The 23,100-nt window shown below is 41.8% G+C and overlaps 1 protein-coding gene across 2 annotated transcripts; it reads right to left on the bottom strand.

Annotated features, from left to right (window-relative positions):
- Positions 1-11,300: 11,300 nt before the first annotated feature.
- FAM217B (family with sequence similarity 217 member B) lies at positions 11,301-22,820 on the bottom strand. 2 transcript variants are annotated; one of them, XM_060772007.2, is made up of 4 exons: positions 22,329-22,820; positions 17,196-17,328; positions 17,009-17,094; positions 11,301-13,037 (listed from the first exon to the last, which is right to left on the bottom strand). In XM_060772007.2, the coding sequence occupies exons 1-4, from the start codon at positions 22,427-22,429 to the stop codon at positions 11,858-11,860; spliced, it is 1,500 nt and encodes a 499-aa protein (XP_060627990.2). In that variant the 5' UTR covers positions 22,430-22,820; the 3' UTR covers positions 11,301-11,857. The 2 variants fall into 2 exon arrangements, with proteins under 2 accessions (XP_060627990.2, XP_060627991.2); XM_060772008.2 differs by having other exon boundaries at positions 22,334-22,820.
- Between the last annotated feature and the right edge of the window lie 280 nt (positions 22,821-23,100).

Here is a 23,100-nt window from a genome sequence, read left to right as displayed (position 1 = left end):
AGGTTTTTCTGGCTATATGGTCATGCCTCACAACCACTGAAGATGCTTGCCATAGTTGCAGGCGAAACGTTAGGAGATAATGCTTCTAGAACATAGCCATGTAGCCCAAAAAACCTACAACAACCCAGTGATTCCAGCCATGAAAGCCTTCGACAATACATAGAATGAATGCTGTTTCACACCACTTAAACTGCCATGGCTCAATGCTTTTGAATCAATTCCAGTTTATGGGAAACCAAATGTAAGCCTATCATGCGGTGTGCGAGGGTCCTGGTATCAGGGCTGAGATATAATTACAGAAAAGCAAAATTAGCCAAAAACCATATTTCCTTTAGCAAGAGTAAACGGAAACCAAGATCAGGATCCAGAAAGCCAACCAAAGAACAGAAGAACAAAGGTCCAGAACAAAGAAAGGAACTTGTCTGCTACCACAGACCTACTCCACAGAGGAGTCTTTATTTGGAGATCTCAGCTGAGGATCACCTCCTACATCCTCCATCACTGGAGCCTGCAACACTTTCCTTGTTCCAAACCCTAACTCTTCCCAAACTTGTTGTAAATACTGGGAAAAGTCCTCTTCTGCTGAAGACATGACCTCAGCAGTAACCGAGCCAGGCCAAACAGATTGCTGGTTATGACATCTCATGGGATTTTCTCAGCATCATTTGTTGAGACAATGGGATTTTCCATTGCCTTGCTCTGAGGCTGAGAGGGTGCAACTTGCCAAAGATCACCAATGGAATTTCCATGGCTCAGTTGGAATTTGATCCCAGAGACTCACCCCAACACTCAAACCACTATACCACATTTTCTTTATGGATTCTTTTAAATACATAACCGGAGCAAAATAATTGGGAACAGTAAAAATCTCACTAGGATTGGCAACATTAACATGCATAATCTGGTACATTGCCCTATTCAGTTTTTTATAACAATGTTCAGAACTACCCTGGTATGAACTACAGACGCTCATGTTGAAGACCAACATAGTTTGAATCACAGAAGCGGAAGGGTAATTGGGATGAGTCTTTTTTTCCACATGGCATGACACTCTTGCCAGCTGTGCTACTGCGAGGATTAGATGTGTAAACAAATTATCGATAATGGGAATGATTGTTCAGATGGCTTGAGCATTCAACATAAATAACATCCAGCATTAGGCAGCTGCCTTGGCAGAAGAATCTGAGCATCGCCAATCATTTTCATGAGAATGTGCTCAATGCTGCCTTGCTCTGGAGTACTGGAGAGGACTAATAATTGTGTGATCAAAGGGGGGGGGGGGGGTAAGAGAAATGCAAAGGCTGGATAGCTTCTGTCTGCCACCAATGTATAAACCTAAATGAAAACTCCAGAGATGTAGGAGGAGACTTGGTATAAGGTACTTTGTTCAGGCTGCTCAGCCCTGGAACGAGCACTGCTGTTTGGGAACTCCAATGCTTATTTCATCCCATTACAAATATGTTCAGGTTTCTTCTCTGCTTTGTGGTCTTTATTTATTTATTTAAAACATTTGTACCCCGTCCTTCTATACCTCTGAGGAGGGACTCAGAATGGCTTCCAAACAGGTAACAATTCAATGCCAATATAGTAAAAAAAAAAACACACACACATAATAAACACATCCATATACATTAGAATAGTTAAAATATACATTAGAACCAGTTCACCAGATCAAAATCACCATATTAAATCATCGTCCAAATCAGTCCAAGTACAGTCCAATAAAATCTTGTCTTTCCTAGTAAGAAACTATTCTGTGAACGCTTGATCCCATAACCAGGATTTAAGTTTCTTCCAGAAGGTCAGACAGGAGGGGGCAGATCTAACCTCACTAAGGAGGGAGTTCCACAGCCAAGGGGCCACCATGGAGAAGGCCCTGTGTCTTATCCCCATCAGACATGACTGTGATGGTGGTGGGACTGAGAGCAGGGCCTCCCTTGATTATCTTAAGGGTCCTAAATGGTTCACAGAGGGAGGTGCGTTTGGACAGGTAAACTGGTCCAGAGCCATTTAGGGCTTTATAGGTTAACATCGGCACTTTGAATCGAGCCCGGAAGCTAATTGGCAGCCAATGGAGCTGGTGTAGCAAGGGAGTTGTACATTCCCTGTACTCCGTTCCCGTGAGCAACCTGGCTGCCAAGCGTTGGACTTTTCAGCTGCTTGCTGTTTTTTCTCATTAATAACATTTGCCATTTTGACCACATTGTGTTGTTGCTTGGCCACACGTGCTCCAGTTTTCATCCCAAAAATGTTGGAGGATACAATATCCTCTTCCCTTCCACCTGTTAAAACTTCCTCAAAAAGTATTAGTGTGGCAGAACTTCACTTTGCAAAATCCATACTGATTCTTCAGAAAGTCCTTCAAATGCAATGATTTCAATCCAATAATTGGCCCTGTCAATTTACATGGAACTTATGGTATATGGATTGAGCATCCAATACCCAATATTCTGAAATCCAAAATGCTTCAAAAGCTACACAGGTGGCTGAGGTAGTAACACCTTAGCTTTCTAGTGGTTCTGTGTACACAAACTTCATGTATAAATTACCTTCTGGCTATGTGTTTAAAATTTGAAGCCCATCTTCAAGATATCTTATAATGTAAATTTAAGTATTACAAAATATGAAAAATATCCGAAATATGGAATACCTTGGTCACTGGAGTGGGTACAGGAAACACACAACCCTCCTGTTATGCCAGCTCCACTGATGGCTAGTCTGCTACTGAGCACAATTCAAAGTGCTGTCTTTAGCCTATAAAGCCCTAAACAGTTCTGGCCCAGCTTGCCTATCTGAACGTATCTCCCTCTATGAACCATCTAGGAGGTGAAGATTGTCCAGGGAGGCCCTGCTCTCGGTCCCACCTCCTTCACAGGGACGAGAGGCAGGGCCTTCTCAGCAGTGGCCCCTTGTCGATGGAACTCTCTCCTCAGTGAAATCAGATCAGCCCCTTCTCTCATAGAATCATAGAATCAAAGAGTTGGAAGAGACCTCATGGGCCATCCAGTCCAACCCCCTGCCAAGAAGCAGGAATATTGCATTCAAATCACCCCTGACAAATGGCCATCCAGCCTCTGCTTAAAAGCTTCCAAAGAAGGAGCCTCCACCACACTCCAGGGCAGAGAGTTCCACTGCTGAACGGTTCTCACAGTCAGGAAGTTCTTCCTAATGTTCAGATGGAATCTCCTCTCCTGACCTTCAGGATAAAACTTAAGACATGGCTTTGGGACTAACCCTTTGACAAGTAATTGGACCAGTGCAAGAAGTGATAATGAATCAATGAGATTGACAACTGAAACGGCCCTGGAATATGATTTGGATGGCGTGATTTTAACTGATGTTTAATAATTTATGTTTTAATTGTCTGGTTTTAATTGTAATTGTTTATTTTTAGTATATGTGTGTATGGCATCAAATTGCTGCCTGTTGTAAGGCTGCCTTGAGTCCCGTCTGGAGTGAGAAGAGTGGGGTATAATTATGGGAAACACATAAAGAAAGAAATACCTGTAGTTTCAAGCATCTGGATAAGGAAAATCCAACCTGTATAACAGGGCTTGCAAATTCCAATTTCCTCCTTCCAGTCTTTTGTGAGGTAGTAATTTTTTTGCTATTCGATGTAAAAGTTAGTAGTAAATATCAAACTTTAATCCTATTGGTGAACCCCAGCTCCAGCAGACTCATTGAATGTGTTGTTGAATGTTAAAATCTGGCAAAATTACATGGATTGAGTAGTTCTCAGTTCGAATCCAGGGAGCAGGGTGAGCACCCACTGTTAGCCCCAGCTACTGCCAACCAAGCAGGTTGAAAACATGCAAATGTGAGTAGATCAATAGGTACCACTTCAGCAGGAAGGTAATGGCGCTTCATGCAGTCATGCTGGCCACATGACCTAGGAGGTCTCTACAGATAACGCCGGCTCGTTGGCCTAGAACTGGAGATGAGTACCATCTCCCAGAGTCGGACTCAACTAGACTTAATGTCAAGGGGAAACCTTTACCTTTACTTAATAGTTCTATTTTCTGTGGAATTAATGATAGGATTGAGGCCATAGGTATTTACTCTGTGACCATGATTAATTGTGAAATATTACTGGTAACATCTCCTGAGATTCTGAAGAACTTGATTATATTGTATGAAATGCTATACCTTTGGTGAAAGATATATTGTTGTAATATGCAAACATTTTGTTTGCCCTACATGTTCAAGTGTCTCGTTCAACAGGTCCAACTTGTGCATTGTGCAGGCTGTGTTTTCGAAAGGCTTTAAAATATTTATATATTTTAATCCTTTTGTTGCAAAAGTAAATCTTCTGTGGAAAATGATCTACTGTTGTAAAACCAAAAACAGACAAAGGTGTTTTCAAAGACTGTAGTCATGCCTTTAAGATGAGATTGCATTTGTCACCCTTTGGGAGTTGAAATAATAGAATGGGGAGGAGAATTAGCTGTGAACCAAAGGAGACCCAGATCAAATCAACCATGGCATTGGCAGGGCTGCCTATAGTTCACTGGGTGGCCCTAGTGAGGCTCTTCTGTATTCCAATACCAAAACAAAACTGAAAAAGTGCCCCTGTGCCCCCTAAAAACTGAATGCAATTTTTCCAATCCCCTCTCCTAGCTGTTTAAGGTCAGAGGAGTCCCCATCCAAAGATATAACTTATAATTATGGTATGTCCAGTTTTTGAAAAAAAAGATCCCTTTTGACAACATCAAGGAGAAACCTGATGAAATTGTCAGTACTGTTTCATTATTCAGGTGAAGGCCAGAAAGGGGTGCTAGACAGAGAAAGATAGTCCATTTATGGGGAGGGGGAGTTGAAGAAGGAAAACAATTTTCCCCATTTTTGCTGATTATTCCCCCTCCCCATTTCATAAACGAGGGTTGTTTCCAAGATGGCGAAATGGGTGGGGGGAATAACAGGAAAACAGGGGGAAATTGTTTTACCCCTTCAACCCACCCTAAAAATGGACTATCCTTCTCTGTCTAGTGCCCCCTTTTGGCCTCCCCTGAATGGAACAGTACCAAATTGTCGAAGGCTTTCATGGCCGGAATCACTGGGTTGTTGTAGGTTTTTCGGACTGTATGGCCATGTTCTAGAAGCATTCTTTCCTGATGTTTCACCTGCATCTATGGCAGGCATCCTCAGAGGTTGTGAGGTCTGTTGGAAACTATGAAAATTGGGTTTGTATATTTATGGAAAGTTCAGGGTGGGAGAAAGAACTCTTGTCTGTTGGAGCTAGGTGTGAATGTTTCAATTGGCCACCTTGATTAGCATTTGATGGCCTGACAGTTTTTAGGTGTGCCTTGTTCCTGCCTGGGGGGATTCTTTGTTGAGAGGTGATTAGCTGTTTCTGATTGTTTCTTCTCTGGAGTTCCCTTGTGTTTGAGTTTTGTTCTTTACTGTTATAATTTTAGTTTTTTAATATTGTTAGCCAGATTTTGTTCATTTTCATTGTTTCTTTTTTCTATTGAAATTGTCCACATGATTGTGAATTTCAATGGCTTCAGCCCCCCCCCCCCCCAAAAAAAAAAATTCTGATGGTGGTCTGCAAGAAGGCCTTACTGGTGCATTATTTAAACTGCTATGTTTATTCATATCATGATCTGATCACTATACTCAATATATCCCATATGCATAGTGGTATTAGGGTAACGATACAAAAGGTTTGCTAGGGCAGACCCTCTTTCACTCAGACTCAGCCCCCCCCCCCCGAACCAAACTCAGCCCCCCCCCCCCGCCCCCCGAAACAAAATCCTGGCTACGGGCCTGCCTGACATGGTAGTTGCTAGAGTGGCCCAGCATTACTGTGTTCTCAAATAATATGCTATGATCAGGTTGGTTCATCAGGTGCTCTGCTATGGCTGACTTCTCTGGTTGAAGTAGTCTGCAGTGACTTTCATGTTTCTTGATTCGTGTTCAGGCCAGAGAAGTCAGCCATAGCAGAGCACCTGATGAACCAACCTGGTCATAGCATATTATTTGAGAACACAGTAATGCTGGGCCACTCTAACAACTACCAGGACAAGGCCAACTGAAAACCATGTTTGAGATTACAGGTGTAGTGCTCATCTGCAATGAAGAACTTCTTGAGAGAGGGGGCTTTCTTATGAGTACCTGGTCTTCTTGATGGAAGGCTCTTTACCAGCTGGTGATTAACTGCCAAAATGTTTGCAGCTAAACTCTGAGCAGATCTACAGAAGTTCAATGTAAGCCCCAACCTTAGAACATCAAGTTGAGTTTGACCTATGGCAATTCCATGAATGAGAGTCCTTCAAACCACCCTATCATCAACAGCCTGTGCAGGTCTTGCAGACTCAGGGCTCTGACTTCCTTGATTGAGTGTCCCTATCTGTAATGTGGTCTTTCTTCTCTCTACCACCTTCTACCTTATGAAGCATTGCTTTTTCTAGGTAATGATGACTTAGTACGACAGTCTAAGTTTAGTCATTTTGGCTTCTAGGCAGCCTTCAGGTTTGATTTGTTCTATGTCCCATTTGTTTGTCTTCTGCTGTAAACATTGTTTTTCCAGAGTTCCAGGTACCATCAGTCATGTTTGGTTTCCTTACAAACCGTGCCCTTGTTGTGACTGCTTTTCTGCTACTGGGGCCTCACACAGCATTTGGTTTCCGTCAAAGAACACTTCCTACTTATTATCTGCTTTAGTCTCCATGTGCTTTGCTATCACACTGTGTGATTTTGCTTTGGGTGTATTGTTATGGGGAGTGACAAAATGAGGCCACCCTCCCACTGCCCAAAATCTCTCTGCCACTTGAGAATTACATTTTTCCTTCAATCTCCAAATGTTTAGCATGGCAGAGAGTGAGACACTGAAAATGACTCACGCAGAGAACTCTTGGACCTGCTGTGTTGTTGTCCCCTTGGTATTTTTGCCTGCCCTTTCTCTTTGGATGCCTAGGACTGTATTTCTAAATGCTCATACTCTGACAAAGCATGGCCTTATCCCTTAACTCTGACTGTAGATTCTTTGTCGCTGGCTGATTGATTACTGGTGTAGCACTTGTTTGGTATTTGACCTTGATCTAGATATCTTATTGCTGCATCCTTCTCATCCAGTAGTACAGCTGCAGCAGTCTGCCTTACAGATTCTATAATGTAGAGCTTGTTGTAAGGTTTCTTGTGCTATGTGAAATAATTTGCATATTTTGAAAAATGTTACATAAGTGCTAAGTCTTGTTAGTTCTTGGATATTCCATGGTGAAGATGGATCTATCTATTAAGCAGAGTGGGACCATTGCTTCAGGCAGGAGATGCTGTTGGGGCAACAGTCTTGCTGTTCCCTCAGTTAGAGATGCGTATCTCACACAATCTTTCTTGGCTCCCTAAACTTCCCTCAAGATGCCCTGGAGAAAGCTAAGCTGGCCTATTTCAAGTGTTCAAGTAACCTTTTCCATCTCTTCTGCACAAACTCATCAGCAAGTGGTTCAAGTAACATTAAACCACTTGCCAACTTATTTTGTGCACACAATATGAAAAAGGTTGGGCTTTTATCATAGAATCATAGAGTTGGAAGAGAACTCATGGGCCATCTAGTCCAACCCCCTGCCAAGAAGCAGGAGAATTGCATTCAAAGCACTCCTGACAGATGGCCATGCAGCCTCTGTTTAAAAGCCTCCAAAGAAGGAGCCTCCGCCACACTCCGGAGTTCCACTGCTGGACAGCTCTCGCAGTTAGGAAGTTCTTCCTAATGTTCAATTGGAATCTCCTTTCCTGTAGTTTGAAGCCATTGTTCCGCATCCTAGTCTCCAGGGCAGCAGAAAACAAGTCTGCTCCCTCCTCCCAATGACTTCTTCTCACATATTTATATATATTTTGTTTCAAGCAGTAAAATACCCAAGATTGACCATAATACATTAGTTTCTTAGCAGACAATACTGTAGGTTCCAGGTTTTTTGCGGTGTAACAAGGGCAAGGGTTGTATTATCTTAAAGGTCCGAAATGCAGTCATTCCAAACCTTATGCACAAGTAAATTCATATTATTGTTTCTTGACAGAAAAAATATATTTATTACATCTGGGCAAGGTATACTTAACTATAGGTTGTTTTGATATTCTCAGCAACAGCTTACATTTGGACCAATGATACATTTGGGCTTCTCCACTATCCCAGTAACACAGTTAAGACAACGGGGAGAAACTTTCATGTAATGAAAAAAATGCACAATTCAGCTTTCAACCATTCCTAAGAAGTTGACATCTACAAAGGCATCTACAATGAAACAGTCTGTTTTATTCATATTTTAATGGACATCTTAATGATGTACATTTCCATGCTTTCATATTTTATGGAGTTGTGGTCAGGCAACGAGGAAAAAGTAAAAGGACATAGATCAACATCATAGTACAAATTCAACCCCTTTTAAATGTGTACACAGTTCAATTTACTTTTTAAAACTTTCATTAAAATCATAGCTGCCAGAAACTTGAAAGTCCCACACACACACACAAATATATATATATATGCACATACACACATACCTGTATTATCAAATTTATGCTGCTGCAATTATTCTATGGAAGAAGTTGGAAAATATTTTAACTGATCACTCATAATTATTTTTTGTGTCGATATGGAGAAGAGTTCTATGTCCACTTTGACAACTTTTATGGAGTTCCTGTGTGCAGATGGATATTCTATGCATTTCAAAACCCTGCTCACACAAAAAATCATCTCTCTAGCGTAGTGGTTCCCAAACTGGTTCTGCAGAACCCTAGCTTCCTGCAAAAATATCACAGGGATTACACACAAAAAAATCTTTAATTTAAAAATACTTTTTAAAAAGTCAATGCCAAAGTATGAAGATATTATTGAAATTCTGCTTTAAAAAACAAAATTTGAATCCTTTTATTTTCAAACCTGCTACATTGTACAAAATATCAGATAATAGGAGAAGGTGAAAAAAGGATTTGTGGATTCATAATGTTTAACTACAGAGATAGGGTTCCATGACTGAAGAAATTTGGGAACTGCTGCTCTAAAGACTAAGCCCCCAATGCAGCAAATGCAATAGTCTCTGAAGACTGGGGCATCAAAGTCTTCCAGGACCATGTTCTAAATATTATACGGTATCCGTTTTTAAAGTACATGGATGAAGCTTCTCTGTGCTCTGAATCCCATGAATTGGATTGACTGTTTCTCCAAAACTGTGTCCTCTCCCTCTAAAGATCTATCAGAACCTGACGATCCTTTGGAAGCACTAGCTTCTAAAGCAGCTATAGAGTTCAAGTATTGCACTTTGATATATTTTAAAATTATTACTTCAAATAATTTTAAATGTTTTGGATTATGCCAAGGGTAAGAAGGGTGGATGGATGGATGGATGCATGGATGGATGGATGGATGGATGGATGGATGGAGCAACTGTGCTAAGAAGAGGATTCACTCTTGCCCACAAATCACTACTGGATGCCATGCATTAAGGATGGGCAACGGCATGGGTTCTGGAGCCAATGTTCCCCAACCTTTGCTCCTCCCAGTAAGACCTAGTACTGTACCTGTTTTCTTCTGCAGTCCCTATCAAAAATTACATTGTATCACCACTTTGAAGAGACTGTAGAGAAAGATGGAAAGGTTGTAGTACTGGATTCTGAGATGCTTGTGGGGGCAGAGACATGGTGAAAGTTTTGCATGTTCTCATTCATTTGGGAGGGAGGATTCTATATGGTTTGGGAGAAAATACTGCCCTAAAATTATACTGCAAAAACAGTAGATGGGAGACTTTGACAGAGAAGTGAAGGGGCTTCAGGGACTAGAGAAATTGGATCCTGGGACATGGGTCAAGGTTTGGTCAAGTTTTGATGTGACATACGTAAACCATTATGTTCCTTGCTCTATTGCTGTGCAAAATCAAGGTTAATGCTTACCTTTGCTGAGGGCAGTGTTTTCTGGATATTCCTTTATAGTCCTACGATATTCAACACCCAACACAAACCAAACAAGCAAACAGAAATCCTTGTAAGCCCTCAGAGGTCCTGGAGAAAATTGTCAAACTGAATAGGAAGATCTTTGATTTTTCATAAGTAAAGCTTGCTGGCTCGGTGCTAAACCCACTAAGCTTTTGAAGGAAAAACAAAAGAACAAAACAAGAATTATAAATGAGCAAGAGGGATGAATTAATTTTACCTGCTCATTCCAACACCACAAAGCAACACCACTTCAGAAGCAAATTACAGCATGACTCTGTACTCTCATAAGAGGATAACATATTAGAAAACAAACAACCTTCTCACTGAAGAGCAACAGAAGACTCCTTGCTAAAGATAAAGCATATTGTTCTGGTAAAAGATCAAATATGATGAAGCATGGGCAGTGAGACCTCTAGGAACATGGGGCATAAGCCATTTTTCACTGAGGAAGACGTACTCTTTCTAGCAGCAATGAACAGTAAACAAGGGTCAAGCTCACAATGTAACTAGAGTGTGTCTTCATGTGTTTTCTTCATTAGCAGAGACTGTCTTCCCTTCTGGACATGGCAAGTTCAATTATTTCACATTGCAGCAACTTTCCCCCATATTTCATTCTCTAAACCTCTCTCCCCCTCCCTCCCTCCCATTACCCTCCTTCCAATTAAATGGCTGACATAAATGGCTTCATCATTATGTCTCGCCATTACAGCTCTATCAAGCAGATCTGCAAAATGTCTATCATCCTTCAAGCAAAATAAATATCCAAGTATCTCCAGAAGTAGATGGACTACAAATTGCTTTGGAGACCTTCATTAAAACTGAACTTTCATCTATATATGACAATAAATATATGCATATGAAAAGCTTGTATTTCAACATAAGAACAGCACCATTAAGTGAGAAACAATCATAATGATTCCATAAGTATGAGGTCTTAAGAATCTGTTCACATGCACTAAAATCATGACATGACTATGAGAGAAGAACTGAAGACTAACACAGTCTTTCATTACTAGTGCATCTTGATTTCAACACATTGGGAGAACAGTGGAAAATTAGAACTTTCCATTTTGGAAATGCTGGCTGCAAAATCTTTTGCCAAAAATAAATAAATGTTATTCACCTGGACATATTATTTACTCAAACTAGCTATTTCATTTCAGATTTTAAAAATGAATAAATAATAAATAGCATAAAAACAGTATAGTGCAGTGGTTTGAATGTCAGAGCAGAACTCAAGAGACTAGGATTTGAATCCTCACTGAGCTGTGGAAACCCATGGGGTGACATTTGGAAAGACACACTCCTCAGCCTAAAAGGTAGGCAACTGACAAACCTCACCTGAATAAACTTTACCCCCCCCCCCCCCGAAAAAAAACCCAACCCTATGATAGAGTAATCATAAGTTAGAGTCAACTTCAAGGCACATAACGACAACAAAAAATAGTATGAACTGCATGAGGTAAGCTCCAAATATTTTTTTGATGTAGCTACCAAAGGAATCTTAGGAAGACAAAAATGTTATCTTCCTTTTTCTTGCAGTGAGCACAAGAGGATGGATCACACAACTTTCTGTATTATGTTCACTAGAATGGAAAGGGCTGTGAGCTGTACATGGCTCTTTATGGACTCATCTACAATGTAGAACTAATGCAGTTGGATATCACTTAAACTGCCTAGACTCAATGCTATGGAATCATGGGAGTTGTAGTTGTACAAGGTCTTTAGCCAAAGAGTACTGGTGCCTGACCAAACTACAAATCCCAGGATTCCATAGCACTGAGGCATGGCAATTAGTGGTGTCAAACTGCAGCAGTTTTACACAGTAGATGTACCCTATGAAGGTTTGCCTCACTGTAGGCCAACCATTCTATTCTTGTCCGCTTCACAGGAAAGGTTTCTAGGACCCACTTTGACAAGCCCCGTCACAACATCATTTAAATTGTGTCTGCTTCACACCATTTGCTTTATGCTTCTTGTCCACTGGTGCTTTTTTAGAAGGAAGATAACTGTTAACATTTCCATTCTTCTTAGGATTTGAAGGTGCATGGGCTGCTTGCCCCTTGAGAGGAACTGTTGGGCTATGGAAGGAGGGGGGTGTCTTGAGTGGCCTCATATTGCCAGCTCCTTGGATCATAGAGCTTGTATCAGATGGATGTCTAGTAAGATGCTGCTGTTTGGTGGTTGGCCGCTTTTTTGCTTCACTCTTCACTTCACTAGATCGCCGCTGGTGAGCCAACGAGCTAGATGTTGCTCCTCTTGAGTGACTCTCATAGGGAACAAACTGGCTGGTTCTTTCCCCATGCAGGTCTCTTCTGGGAGCCGAATGGCTGATGGGGAGTCTAGAAAAGCTTTCATGGGGAATCAATTGTTTGTTCGGCGAAGGACTATGCAATGATTTGATTTTGCCAGGACTTTTTAAGGTTTTAAGGATACCAGGAGCAGTCTGTGGTCTACTTTTGCCTGCCTTTCCTTGCTCAGCTTGTACTGTTTGTATCTGCAGCCATTCCAACTCCAAAAGCCGATCAATGTACTTGTCCAAAAATCCCACGGCTGGAACATTTGGCTCTGATTTACATTCCGTGTTGACAAATACTGCGAGCTCTTTCAAATCCCAGGTGTTGTATGGGGGTGGGAGGAAGTCGGGGTAATAATAGTCCGGCCGTTTAGATTTGGTATCAAAGAGGTGTTCAGAATGAAGTGGATCAATTTCTTCAGCTCGGAGGTTGAGCTCCGGTGGCGTACAAGGCGAGGGAGGAACGGGAATTCTCTCTGAGTCAGAAAGGTCACTGGCGCTGTCCCCATCGGAGTCCTCTTTCATAATTTGCACAGATCCAAAGTCAAGAAACATGGCATCAGCAGAGGCACCTGGACGTACAGGGCTGCAAGGATCTGGTTCATCTGGAAGCCCTCCAGAGAGCTGCCCAAAATGACCTTTGTCTTTGCAATAAAAATTCGGAATCAGCATATCTTCAGCTTTGCTGGAATCCCTTGAGGATTTGTCCTTAAATGGAGAAGGGATTTTACTCTCTCTGGCTTCATAATGTTTTCGAACCACAGCATCTTTTTTTATACATGGTGCTCTGTATGAGGCAGTGCAATCATCTCTTGTTCTAGGCAGAATTAAAAAAAATATTTATTTCAACCACAAATAATTATAAATGCTTTATTACAAAATGGGGCTATGGTCAGGAAAGGCAACATATTTATTTATTTCCCATATTTGTACCCTACCCTTCTCAACCACGAGAGGGACTCAGAGCGGCCTCACATATCGGCAACAATTCAATGCCTTAAAATAACATACAATTGGTAAACATCTACATTAAAAACCAGAGAAATTTTTTTTTTCGTGTTAAGGGAGACTTGAGAAACTCCAAGTTGCTTCTGGTGTGAGAGAACTGGCTGACTGCAAGGACGTTGCCCAGGGGACACTCAGATGTTTTGCCATCCTGTGGGAGGATTCTTTCCTGTCCCTGTATGAGAAGCTGGAGCTAACAGATGGGAGCTCACCCCACTCCCCGGATTCGAATTGCTGACCTTTTGGTCAGCAGTTCAGCCAGCACAAGGATTTAACCCATTGCACTGCTGGGGGCTCCTTACCAGAGAATTAAAACATCTAAAAACAATTACATCAATTATTAAAATCACATAATCCAAAGTCATAATTCATAACAACCACCAAGGAATATATAAATATGGTGACGATTTGAACATCAAACAATATTTTGATGATATCTTATATCAAGTCACCTTAATTACGCAGAAGGCCTGCATAACATCATTATTGCATTTTCACCCAGTTTCAACTAGAAATCTGAAATACATTTCTTGGGGAAAAAAATCCGTAAACTCTCACACAGCAGCATAAAAACCAGACAGGAAATTATATTTGGAAGCTTTATACAATAGGCCACATAACACGAAATGAGAAATTTCTTCAATTATATCTGAGCTATTCCTGTGCATCAACCATCTAATGCAAGTGAGGGCACCACATGGTAGCAAAACCTCATAAATGTTTTCATTGAAGCCGGATATTAGCTGGATAAAACGGCACCTTCTGAGCACAAGAATATTCTGAAGTATTACCATATCTGGCAGGGGATCTTTTGCCAAAAAAATCTAATATGAACAGCACAATCTCATACTTACCAACTTAAAAGAATGTCACATGGAATGCGCTGGGGTTTGCTACCAAGTAAATTGCTTTAGAATTGTAGCCTTTGAACTGAGCGCTTATTTAAGTATGCTCAAGATTTCTAGCATGCTCAAGACCTCTATGGAGAGCTCCTAGTTTTATAGCTTTGCTCTGTTATTGCAGAAACTGAGTGTTCCAAGGATAAAACCATTGAACTCAAGTGGTTCTTCCAAGCAGATATGTATAGGATTACAATCAATTACAAGGCCTAATAAAGCTTTCTTTTTTTAAAAAAAAAAAATCTTCAACAGCCTGGAAGGAAAGTCAAGAGAAGCCGCTGCTTGAGCTGTGGAGCTACAGGTTTTCCACTATTCTCTCCCAACACAGGTTTAAATTTGGACAGTGCAATTCTGTTTTCATTTTTTTCTAAGCCAACCTTAAAATATCCTAACTTTACTGAACTTATTGACTGAAAGGTCGGCGGTTCAGATCCAGGGAGTGGGGAGAGCTCCCACTGTTAGCCCCAGCTTCTGCCAACCTAGCAGTTTGAAAACATGCAAATGTTGGTAGATCAATAAGTACTGCTCCAGCGGGAAGGTAACAGCACTCCATACAGTCATGCCGGCCACATGACCTTGGAGGTGTCTATGGACAATACTGGCTCTTAGGCTTAGAAATGGAGATGAGCACCAACCCTCAGAGTTTTTTGTTTTGTTTTTTTAATCGTGTTAGAAGTGACTTGAGAAACTGCAAGTTGGTTCTGGTATGAGAGAATTGGCCGTCTGCAAGGACGTTGCCCAGGGGATGCCCAGATTATTTGATGTTTTTATCATTCTTATGGGAGGCTTCTCTCATGTCCCCGCATGAGAAGCTGGAGCTGATAGAGGGAGCTCATCCGCCTCTCCCCAGATTCGAACCTGTGACCTGTCGGTCTTCAGTCCTGCCGGCACAGGGGTTTAACCCACTGCGCCACCGGGGGCTGTACCCTCAGAGTTGGACAGACTAGACCTAATGTCAAGGGGAAACTTTACCTTTACTATGGGGATTTTGGAGAATGGCAACCACAAAACCTGCTCATGTGGCAAAGGAAAAAGTTAAAGTTATTCAAGTTAACCAAGATAATTGTTTCCTGAGTACTTAGCTCAACAATTTTTCACCCATCTGAGTATAACCAGATGACAGTAAATCAACAATACTTCTAATTGTTAAGCCACTATATAAACAATGTGGTGAATGAATTTCAATCTTGATCTGAAATTAAAGGGTAGTGTTTCTATTTTCGGGGTGGGTGGGATTAGAAACAAAACAGATGTACATCCCTTAGTCTTTCTGGACAAATGCCATGATTAAATCATTGCTATTCAATGCCTTTCATCTGAGTGTTATTCTTTATCCGACTTTCTTGCTCCCTTTCTGCAGCTATGTTCCAGAAAGCTTCCTCATTTTAAGATCCATGTCTAATTAGCATATATAGTAAAAAGGAATTCAGAAAGCATCTGGCAAGTTTTCACTATGTAATGAAATAAAACACATTCTCTAATGTAAACAGAGGCAGTAAAAGTGGCATGGTGGTACTGAAATATAAATGAAATCTGCTGCTGTTGCCATTTAACACCAGCGCTGATGTAGCATCATTCTCCAAACCAAACCATGTTATTACAAACAAACAGTTATGAATTTATTTTATTCATTTATATCTCACCTTTCTTATAATAAAGACACTCAAGATAGCTCAGAATATATTTAAAAACAATGCAAATGGAAACCTACACAAAGTCGTTAACACAAATATAGAGTCATTGATTCACAGAGTTGGAAGGGTCTTTATTGGCCATCACATCCAACCCCAATGCAGGATCTCCAGCAAGACCATCCAGAGCAGGTAGCTTTCCAACTTCTTTTGAACACATTCAGAGAAAAAGATCCCACCACCTCTCTAGGGAGTTGCTTCCATTTCCAAACCACTTTTACTATCAGAAGATTTTGTAACGATCCATCAAATCTATCCTTCTGTAACTTCAAATCATTAGGCCCGATCCTGCCCTCTGGGGCAACAGAATACTGGATTGTGCCCTTCTCTTTGTGACAGGCATAGAATATAAGTTATTTGGGAAAAAAACATTAAACAATGTATAAAGTAACTTTCATTAAAAGACATCATACAAAAAACATAAGGATCTCAGGAATCCAGTGCATACCACTATAGATTTGTTTATATATTGTGGTTACTGAATTGTCCCTTCCTAATGCAACATCACTGAATTTTCCACTGACTTTCAGGGACAATATTTTAGTAAGAGTGAGGGAATTTAAAGGGAAAGAAAAGACAAAACTCTTGCAATGTTTTCAGAAGACATGGTAATGGTCTCTTTGCCATCAAGCATCCTGAAAAGAATGAAACCATTGACACCACCATAGTATCTGCAAAGGCAAGAATTGTTTGGGCAGGGAACATGCAGTCCTTCAGATGTTGCTGGGCTGCAGCTCTCATCTGACCTACTGTGGACAGGAGTTGCCATTCTGTGGAGAAGGACACATAACTCATTGAGATGCCCAGGAGGAATGATAGAATTGCCATTTGCCATCACAGTGACAATAACTTCTGGTATCTCCATGGCAGAGGGAAACAGATGCAAATATTTGAATAACTTCAATATATAAATAAAATAAATCTAGACCCATCAATGAGTCACTGCAGCTGATTTAAAACTATGTAGATAAGTACATGGCTCCATATGGACCATACTCGGGAGAGAGGGCAGGTTACAAATAACGTATTGTTGTTGCTGCTGTTGCTGTTGTTATAACGTGAAATAAATATTCTATACCACTTCCATGTTGGAATATAAGAGAAACAGATTATTCACAAAGAGTGAACTAAGCCAACTTGTCTCTAATTCAGGTTGATTTCCACACTGATCCTTATGCCAGAGCAGTCCTTACCTGCTTTGTTGATGACCTTCACAAAGTTGGCTTTTTTCTTTGCAGTGAAAGGGTATTTGTCTGTGGTCTGGAGCCAGGCAGGAACTCTAGGAGATATTAATTAAAATATATTATAATTATAGTAAGAGTGGGAAACGGGCTATGTCTACAAACAGTTTGAATCCAGTAAGACTTGAAAAATCTTCACCTTTTTTGTAGGGGCAGAAACATTTTTGCTTGGTCTGTTGAAAGAACATCTCACTTGGGGCGGTGATCTTTTTAGATCCTTGGCATCTGGGTGGTTCTTTAGTTCCAGGGCACTTGGATGGCTCTTTTCTCCACTGAAATTAGAAAAAGAGAGAAAAAAACAGGGGGGACGGAATTATTTTCAAAAACTAGATTTTTTTTAAAGAAGACAATTGGAAAATCAATTGTCTGTCTGTTGCAGAGTTTACTGGTTTGATGATTAGAGATGTTTTCCGATGTACTAGAGAATTTTGTAATGCTCTTGACACCTTCAAATGTGCTCTCATATGTCCTTACTTGCTCTTTCCAGTGCAACAACACAACAATAAATTCTTCAAATACGGACTGCATAAAGAATCTATGGCAGAAAATTTTAAAAATGTTTCAGTGCAAGAGTTACAAGATTAAGAAGAGAAATATAAAACTTTCATGAGCTATAACTACCGCTGCAGCCCTTTTTTACTCTGCTTTTATAGGGTATGTGGACATTCATATTACCTATGGGAGAAATCCAAAGACTTCTAAAATTGTGACTTTTAACCCTACACTGACCCAAATGCTTGGCCTTAGAAAAAGATTAAAGGAAATATGCCTATTGCTGTCAGATTCTGGAATCCTAAGGCTTTCTAGTCTGGCGACATCATTGTGTGCCTTCAAATCATTCTCAACTTATAATGACCTTAGTGCTAATTTATCACACAGTTATCTTGGCAAAAAATTGCCCAGAGGGAAAAGTTACCTTTGCCTTCCTTTAAGGATGAGAATGTGATTTTTCGAAGGTCACCCATTGGATTTCCATGGCTGAGTGGAAATTTGAATCAGAGTCTCCAGTCATTGTCCAGTTCTCAAACTGTGACACCACACTAGCTCCAGAAACATCTATCTACTTTATATTCACAATAAATAAGAAGTACATACGGTAACTAACATGATCGTTATGTGTTTGCTTTCTTATTTGGAGATGGTATCTGTTGCCTCTAACTCTTGCAAGGCAGCAAAGTTTTAAATGCTATCTTTACTTACAACTGGAGTAGACCCATTGTACCAGCGGAATTTGCTTATTTATTTATTTATTATTTAACAGTTGATTCACTGGGTCTAGAGTCAGATTGGGATTACAGCTGCATCAATACTGTAGAATTAATGCAGTCTGGAATCGGTTTAACTAGAATGGCTCAATGCTATGGAAGCATGAGTTATAGTTTTACAAGGTCTTTAGCCTTCTCTGCCAAGGAGTGTGGTGCCTCACAAAACTACAAATCCCAGGATTCTATAGCATCGAGCAACAGCAGTTAATGTGGTGTCAAATGGCATTAGTTCTACAGTGTAGATACACCCTATGATTCCTCATAAGATTCAAGCCAAACATCATAAGCCTGGCAACTCAAAATCATGTCCTGTAATTTCTTTGTAGCTCTCCTTAGCCTCCATCACCAGCACTAAATGAATGGAGCAAAGCTGAGTGGTTGTATCTTGACTCAAGTCACACAGGAGAAATTAAAACACAAACACTGTCTCTGGAAAAGGACTAGGCAATATTTATTTGACTTGTATCTTGCCTTTTTCCAAAACAGGGGCACATAATAGCTCACAACGTGATTGAAAAACAGATACAAACAGGTCCTAAAGGCTGCATGCAGTTTGTGGGCTACAGCTTGCCCACTCTGGACTATAAACAGGCAGGTAGTCAGAGAAGTGTGAATTCTGTCAATTCAGACTCTGACTGATGTCTTTGTGTCAGAAAACCGCTAAGGACCTGTGTAGCTCCCTCACCCTTACACATTTCCCTTCTTGCTTCGCACCTTGACAACCATTTTAGAAGCCAGCAAATAATCTAAGGACAACCATCCACATTTCTGACAACCAGATGGCTTCCTTGTGAGCCAGTATGAACTCCCAGGCCTGATTCACACCCCATATGTCTCTACCAGAAGCAGTCCTTTCTGACAACAATTACTCATAATGTTTATTCTGATTCATTTGAATTGGTTGCATAAAGTGGTATGCATGTGTGGACTCTTCTAGTGGAAACATATCATTGGTGGTGTTCACAAATATCAGCAGTGCTGCTGTGACCTGCTGTAAGTAAAAAGATCAAGAAAAGAGAGATGGTAGGGATGTGGGGTTTTAAAAGGTACGTGAGACATGAAATACTGGTGTCCCAATAATGCTGACTGCTGAGGCAGTGAATTAATGATCAAGGGCTTCCATTATTTGTGATCTCCAATGACTGCATCGCTACACAATAATAAAATATATACATCCTGCTAAACAAGACAAATCTCATTAAATTACAACACAAACATTTTACAATTTGTATTTATGTCGGGGCTGACACTATTATTGGCTAGAATGAGGCAGTTGCCTTGGGTAGCAATAGCAATATTGGAGAATACCATTGTATACTGGACAACCCTTGGATATACTAGAAGCAGGAGCGGCTCAACCCATTACACAAAGTAAGCATTTGCAGTATAGTTGATTTTGCCCAGGGGTGCTCTTGAGGCGCTCTTGGGGGAAAATAGACCTTGACATACGCGAGTTGTAGTTACTGGGATGTATAGTTCACCTACAATCAAAGAGCATTCTGAACTCCACCAATGATGGAATTGAACCAAATATGGCACACAGAACTCCCATGACGAACAGAAAATATATGTATCAGTGATTGATTGTTTGTTTTTTTGGGGTGGGGGCTAAAATACTGTTTGCTTACCATTGAAAATTACATAGGACCGCCTCTGACTAGAAGATACCTATCACATCACTAGTGTTGAAGAAGCATGCAACATAAATGGGAGAGGGTCCATCTTGTTCTTTGCTGTTCTTAGGAAGCAAAATATCATGGGGTGGTTCTGATCAATGTGTCTGTTAATGATAAAATGGCAATACAAACATCAAAAATGCATACAGAGCTACTATGCCATAGACTGTATTGACAGCCACTCAAAGGTCTTTAGAAAGAGACCGGGGGGGGGGGGGGGGGATTACAGTTACTAGTTAACAGCAATTGAGTGGGACCTTCATGTTTGTGAGCAGTATAGCTGTAAAGACGATGTGGTACCAAAACTACATAGGAATGTTGCTGTCTTCATGCCCATGGACATCGTAAAAAGGCTAGAGCTGGCAGATAGGAGCTCACCCCAACACAGGGATTCGAAATGCCGACCTTCAGGTCAGCAGTTCAGCTTGCACAAAGATTTACTCCATTGCACCACCGCGGATAGAACCTTCAAGAGTCGGTATGGTGTAGCAGTTTATGTGTTGAAATATAATAATAATAAAACTTTATTTATACCCCGCCACCATCTCACCAAGGAGACTTGGGGTGGCTTACATGAGGCCAAGCCCAGGAATACCGTAAAACAATACAACACAAGAACACAGCAGAAAATAAAAAATAAAATACAAAAACCAATATAAATAAACAGATCAAACAATATAAAATCAGAACATTAGTACCCAGAAAATTGATCACAGTGGGCAGGGCCAATTGCAAAAGACTTAAATTGAAAACACTGGGTCCAGAGGAGGGCGACTAAAATGATCAAGGGTCTGGAGAACAAGCCCTATGAGGAGCGGCTTAAGGAGCTGGGCATGTTTAGCCTGAAGAAGAGAAGTTGAGAGGAGATATGATAGCCGTGTATAAATATGTGAGAGGAAGCCACAGGGAGGAGGGAGCAAGCTTGTTTTCTGCTTCCTTGGAGACTAGGACGCAGAGCAATGGCTTCAAACTACAAGAGAGAAGATTTCATCTGAACATGAGGAAGAACTTCCTGACTGTGAGAGCCGTTCAGCAGTGGAACTCTCTGCCCCGGAGTGTGGTGGAGGCTCCTTCTTTGGAAGCTTTTAAACAGGGGCTGGATGGCCATCTGTCAGGGGTGATCTGAATGCAATATTCCTGCTTCTTGGCAGGGGGTTGGACTGGATGGCCCATGAGGTCTCTTCCAACTCTTTGATTCTATGATTCTATAATGTATCAAGGACAGGGGATCTGGGGGATAAAGTAGGGAAATATAGCTCTTGAAGACCAGAACTCAAATCCACATTCAACCACTGGGACCCAGTAGGTGACCTTGGGCATGTCACACTCTCTCATTTTCAGAGGAAGGCAAAGGCAAACCTCATCTGTACAAATTTGGCCATGAAAACCTTGATGGGTTCAACTTGACAACCACCAGGACCAGGCCCATAGCCAGGATTTTGTTTGGGGGGGGGGGGGCTGAGTTCATTTTGGGGGGGGGGCTGAGTTTGGTTCATGGGGGGGGGTGGGTCTGAGTGAAAGAGGGTCTACCCTAGCAAACCTTTTGTATCGTTACCCCAATACCCCCATGCATATCGGATATATTGAGTATGATGATCAGATCATGATATGAATAAACATAGCAGTTTAAATAATGCACCAGGAAGGCCTTCTCGCGGACCACCATCAGAATTTCGGGGGGGGGGGGCTGAAGCCCCCCAAGCCTTCCCACCCACCCACCCCAGCTACATGCCTGGCCAGGACAGATATAACCTTTCCCCAGCCCTGCTTTGGATGGAAGATGTGATGCCAGAAAAACTTCCCAAGGAGGAGTGATATAAATAATAATAATAATAATAATAATAATAATAATAATCCAGGATGAAACTGCAGTGGGCACCTGTGCATTTTCAAACCAAGATATTCTATTAGTTCAGCAGGATGAATTAGAGGGCTCTCCCATTCTGGAGGCCTTTTCTTCTCTCCCCAAAATGACCCCTATTTAACAAAACAGCGTTTTTTGGCAGGGTGTATATCTAATCTCTTCCACTGTGGCTTGTTCTGCAGTGCAAGCGTGCCATGCCATACCAAATCAGAAAGCTTTGGATCATCCTAACGTGTTACCCAAACACACCAGCATGATTGGGTTTGGCTGCCCCAATGTTGGTCAATCACACCCAATATGCGGACAGAGGTAGGACAATAAAGACATCCAAATAAAGAATAGGTGACAGATGTCAAATAGGGATGGCATCCTGGCTCTTTTGATGAACTTCCAGACAGAGCAAGGGCTCCTCTCTCTGCATGGCTGGGCAAGAGAGAGGAGGAGAGGGGCCCAAAGGCGATCCTTACGTTACCGTTCCTTTTCCTTTGTGGATCTCATGGATCGAGGCGCCTTCCTCCAGGCTCCCTCTGCGCAGCAAGGAGGGGTAATCCCGGATGCCCGGTCCCATTATAAGAGGCTTCCTCTTCCTCCTCCTCCTCCTCCTCCTTTGGGGTTTCCCTCCTTTCCTTTGGGCATCGGTTTAAGCGAGATTGCAAAGCAGCTCGACGAAAAAGCGCAGCAGCGGTTCACCTCTCCATCCTAGCGTTGCTGCAGTAAACAAACCCCACGCACGCCTCTCCCCCCCCCCCCCCCACGCCTGACTTCGCCTCCTCTGCCGATGGAAGGGCATCAGAAGACCCTGCTCCACACGCAGGAAGGCAGGCAGGTGGGCAGCCCTCCTTCTGGAGCTGGCCCTCGAGGCAGGGCGCATTGTTTATCCTCAGCCGGGCAAAGGCATCCTCGCCGCCCCGAGGGACCCTCCTCCCTCTCCAAACCCTGGGCGCGGAGTGGATTGGCCAGCCGCCTCGCCAAGGAGGGCGGGCCCACGACAGCAGCAGCAGCAGCACATTAGCCACACTGGCCAAGGAATGCAAGCTGTTGTGGCTCCATGCTATGGAATCCTGGGACTTGTCGTTTATCAAAGACCATTCTGAACCCCACCAACGATTGTATTGAACCCAACTTAGCACTCAGAACTCCCATGACCAACAGAAAATACTGGAAGGGGTTTGGTGGGCACTGACGTTGAGTTTTGGAGTTGGAGTTCACCTACATCCAGAGAGCACTGTGGACTCAGAC

This window comes from Anolis sagrei, chromosome 4 (genome assembly GCF_037176765.1).
Source record: "Anolis sagrei isolate rAnoSag1 chromosome 4, rAnoSag1.mat, whole genome shotgun sequence".
NCBI lineage: Eukaryota > Metazoa > Chordata > Lepidosauria > Squamata > Dactyloidae > Anolis > Anolis sagrei.
Note: the sequence above shows the minus strand (reverse complement) of the source record. Positions and strands in the feature narration are given on the sequence as shown.

Excerpts from the sequence above, each read along its gene's own strand:
- FAM217B (XM_060772007.2), bottom strand. The coding sequence starts at position 22,429 with ATGGGACCGGGCATCCGGGATTACCCCTCCTTGCTGCGCAGAGGGAGC. Across the intron at positions 17,095-17,195 it reads TTTCTGCCCCTACAAAAAAG|AGTTCCTGCCTGGCTCCAGA; the intron begins GTGAAGATTTTT and ends AATATCTCCTAG. Across the intron at positions 13,038-17,008 it reads GAAGGTCATCAACAAAGCAG|AACAAGAGATGATTGCACTG; the intron begins GTAAGGACTGCT and ends AATTCTGCCTAG.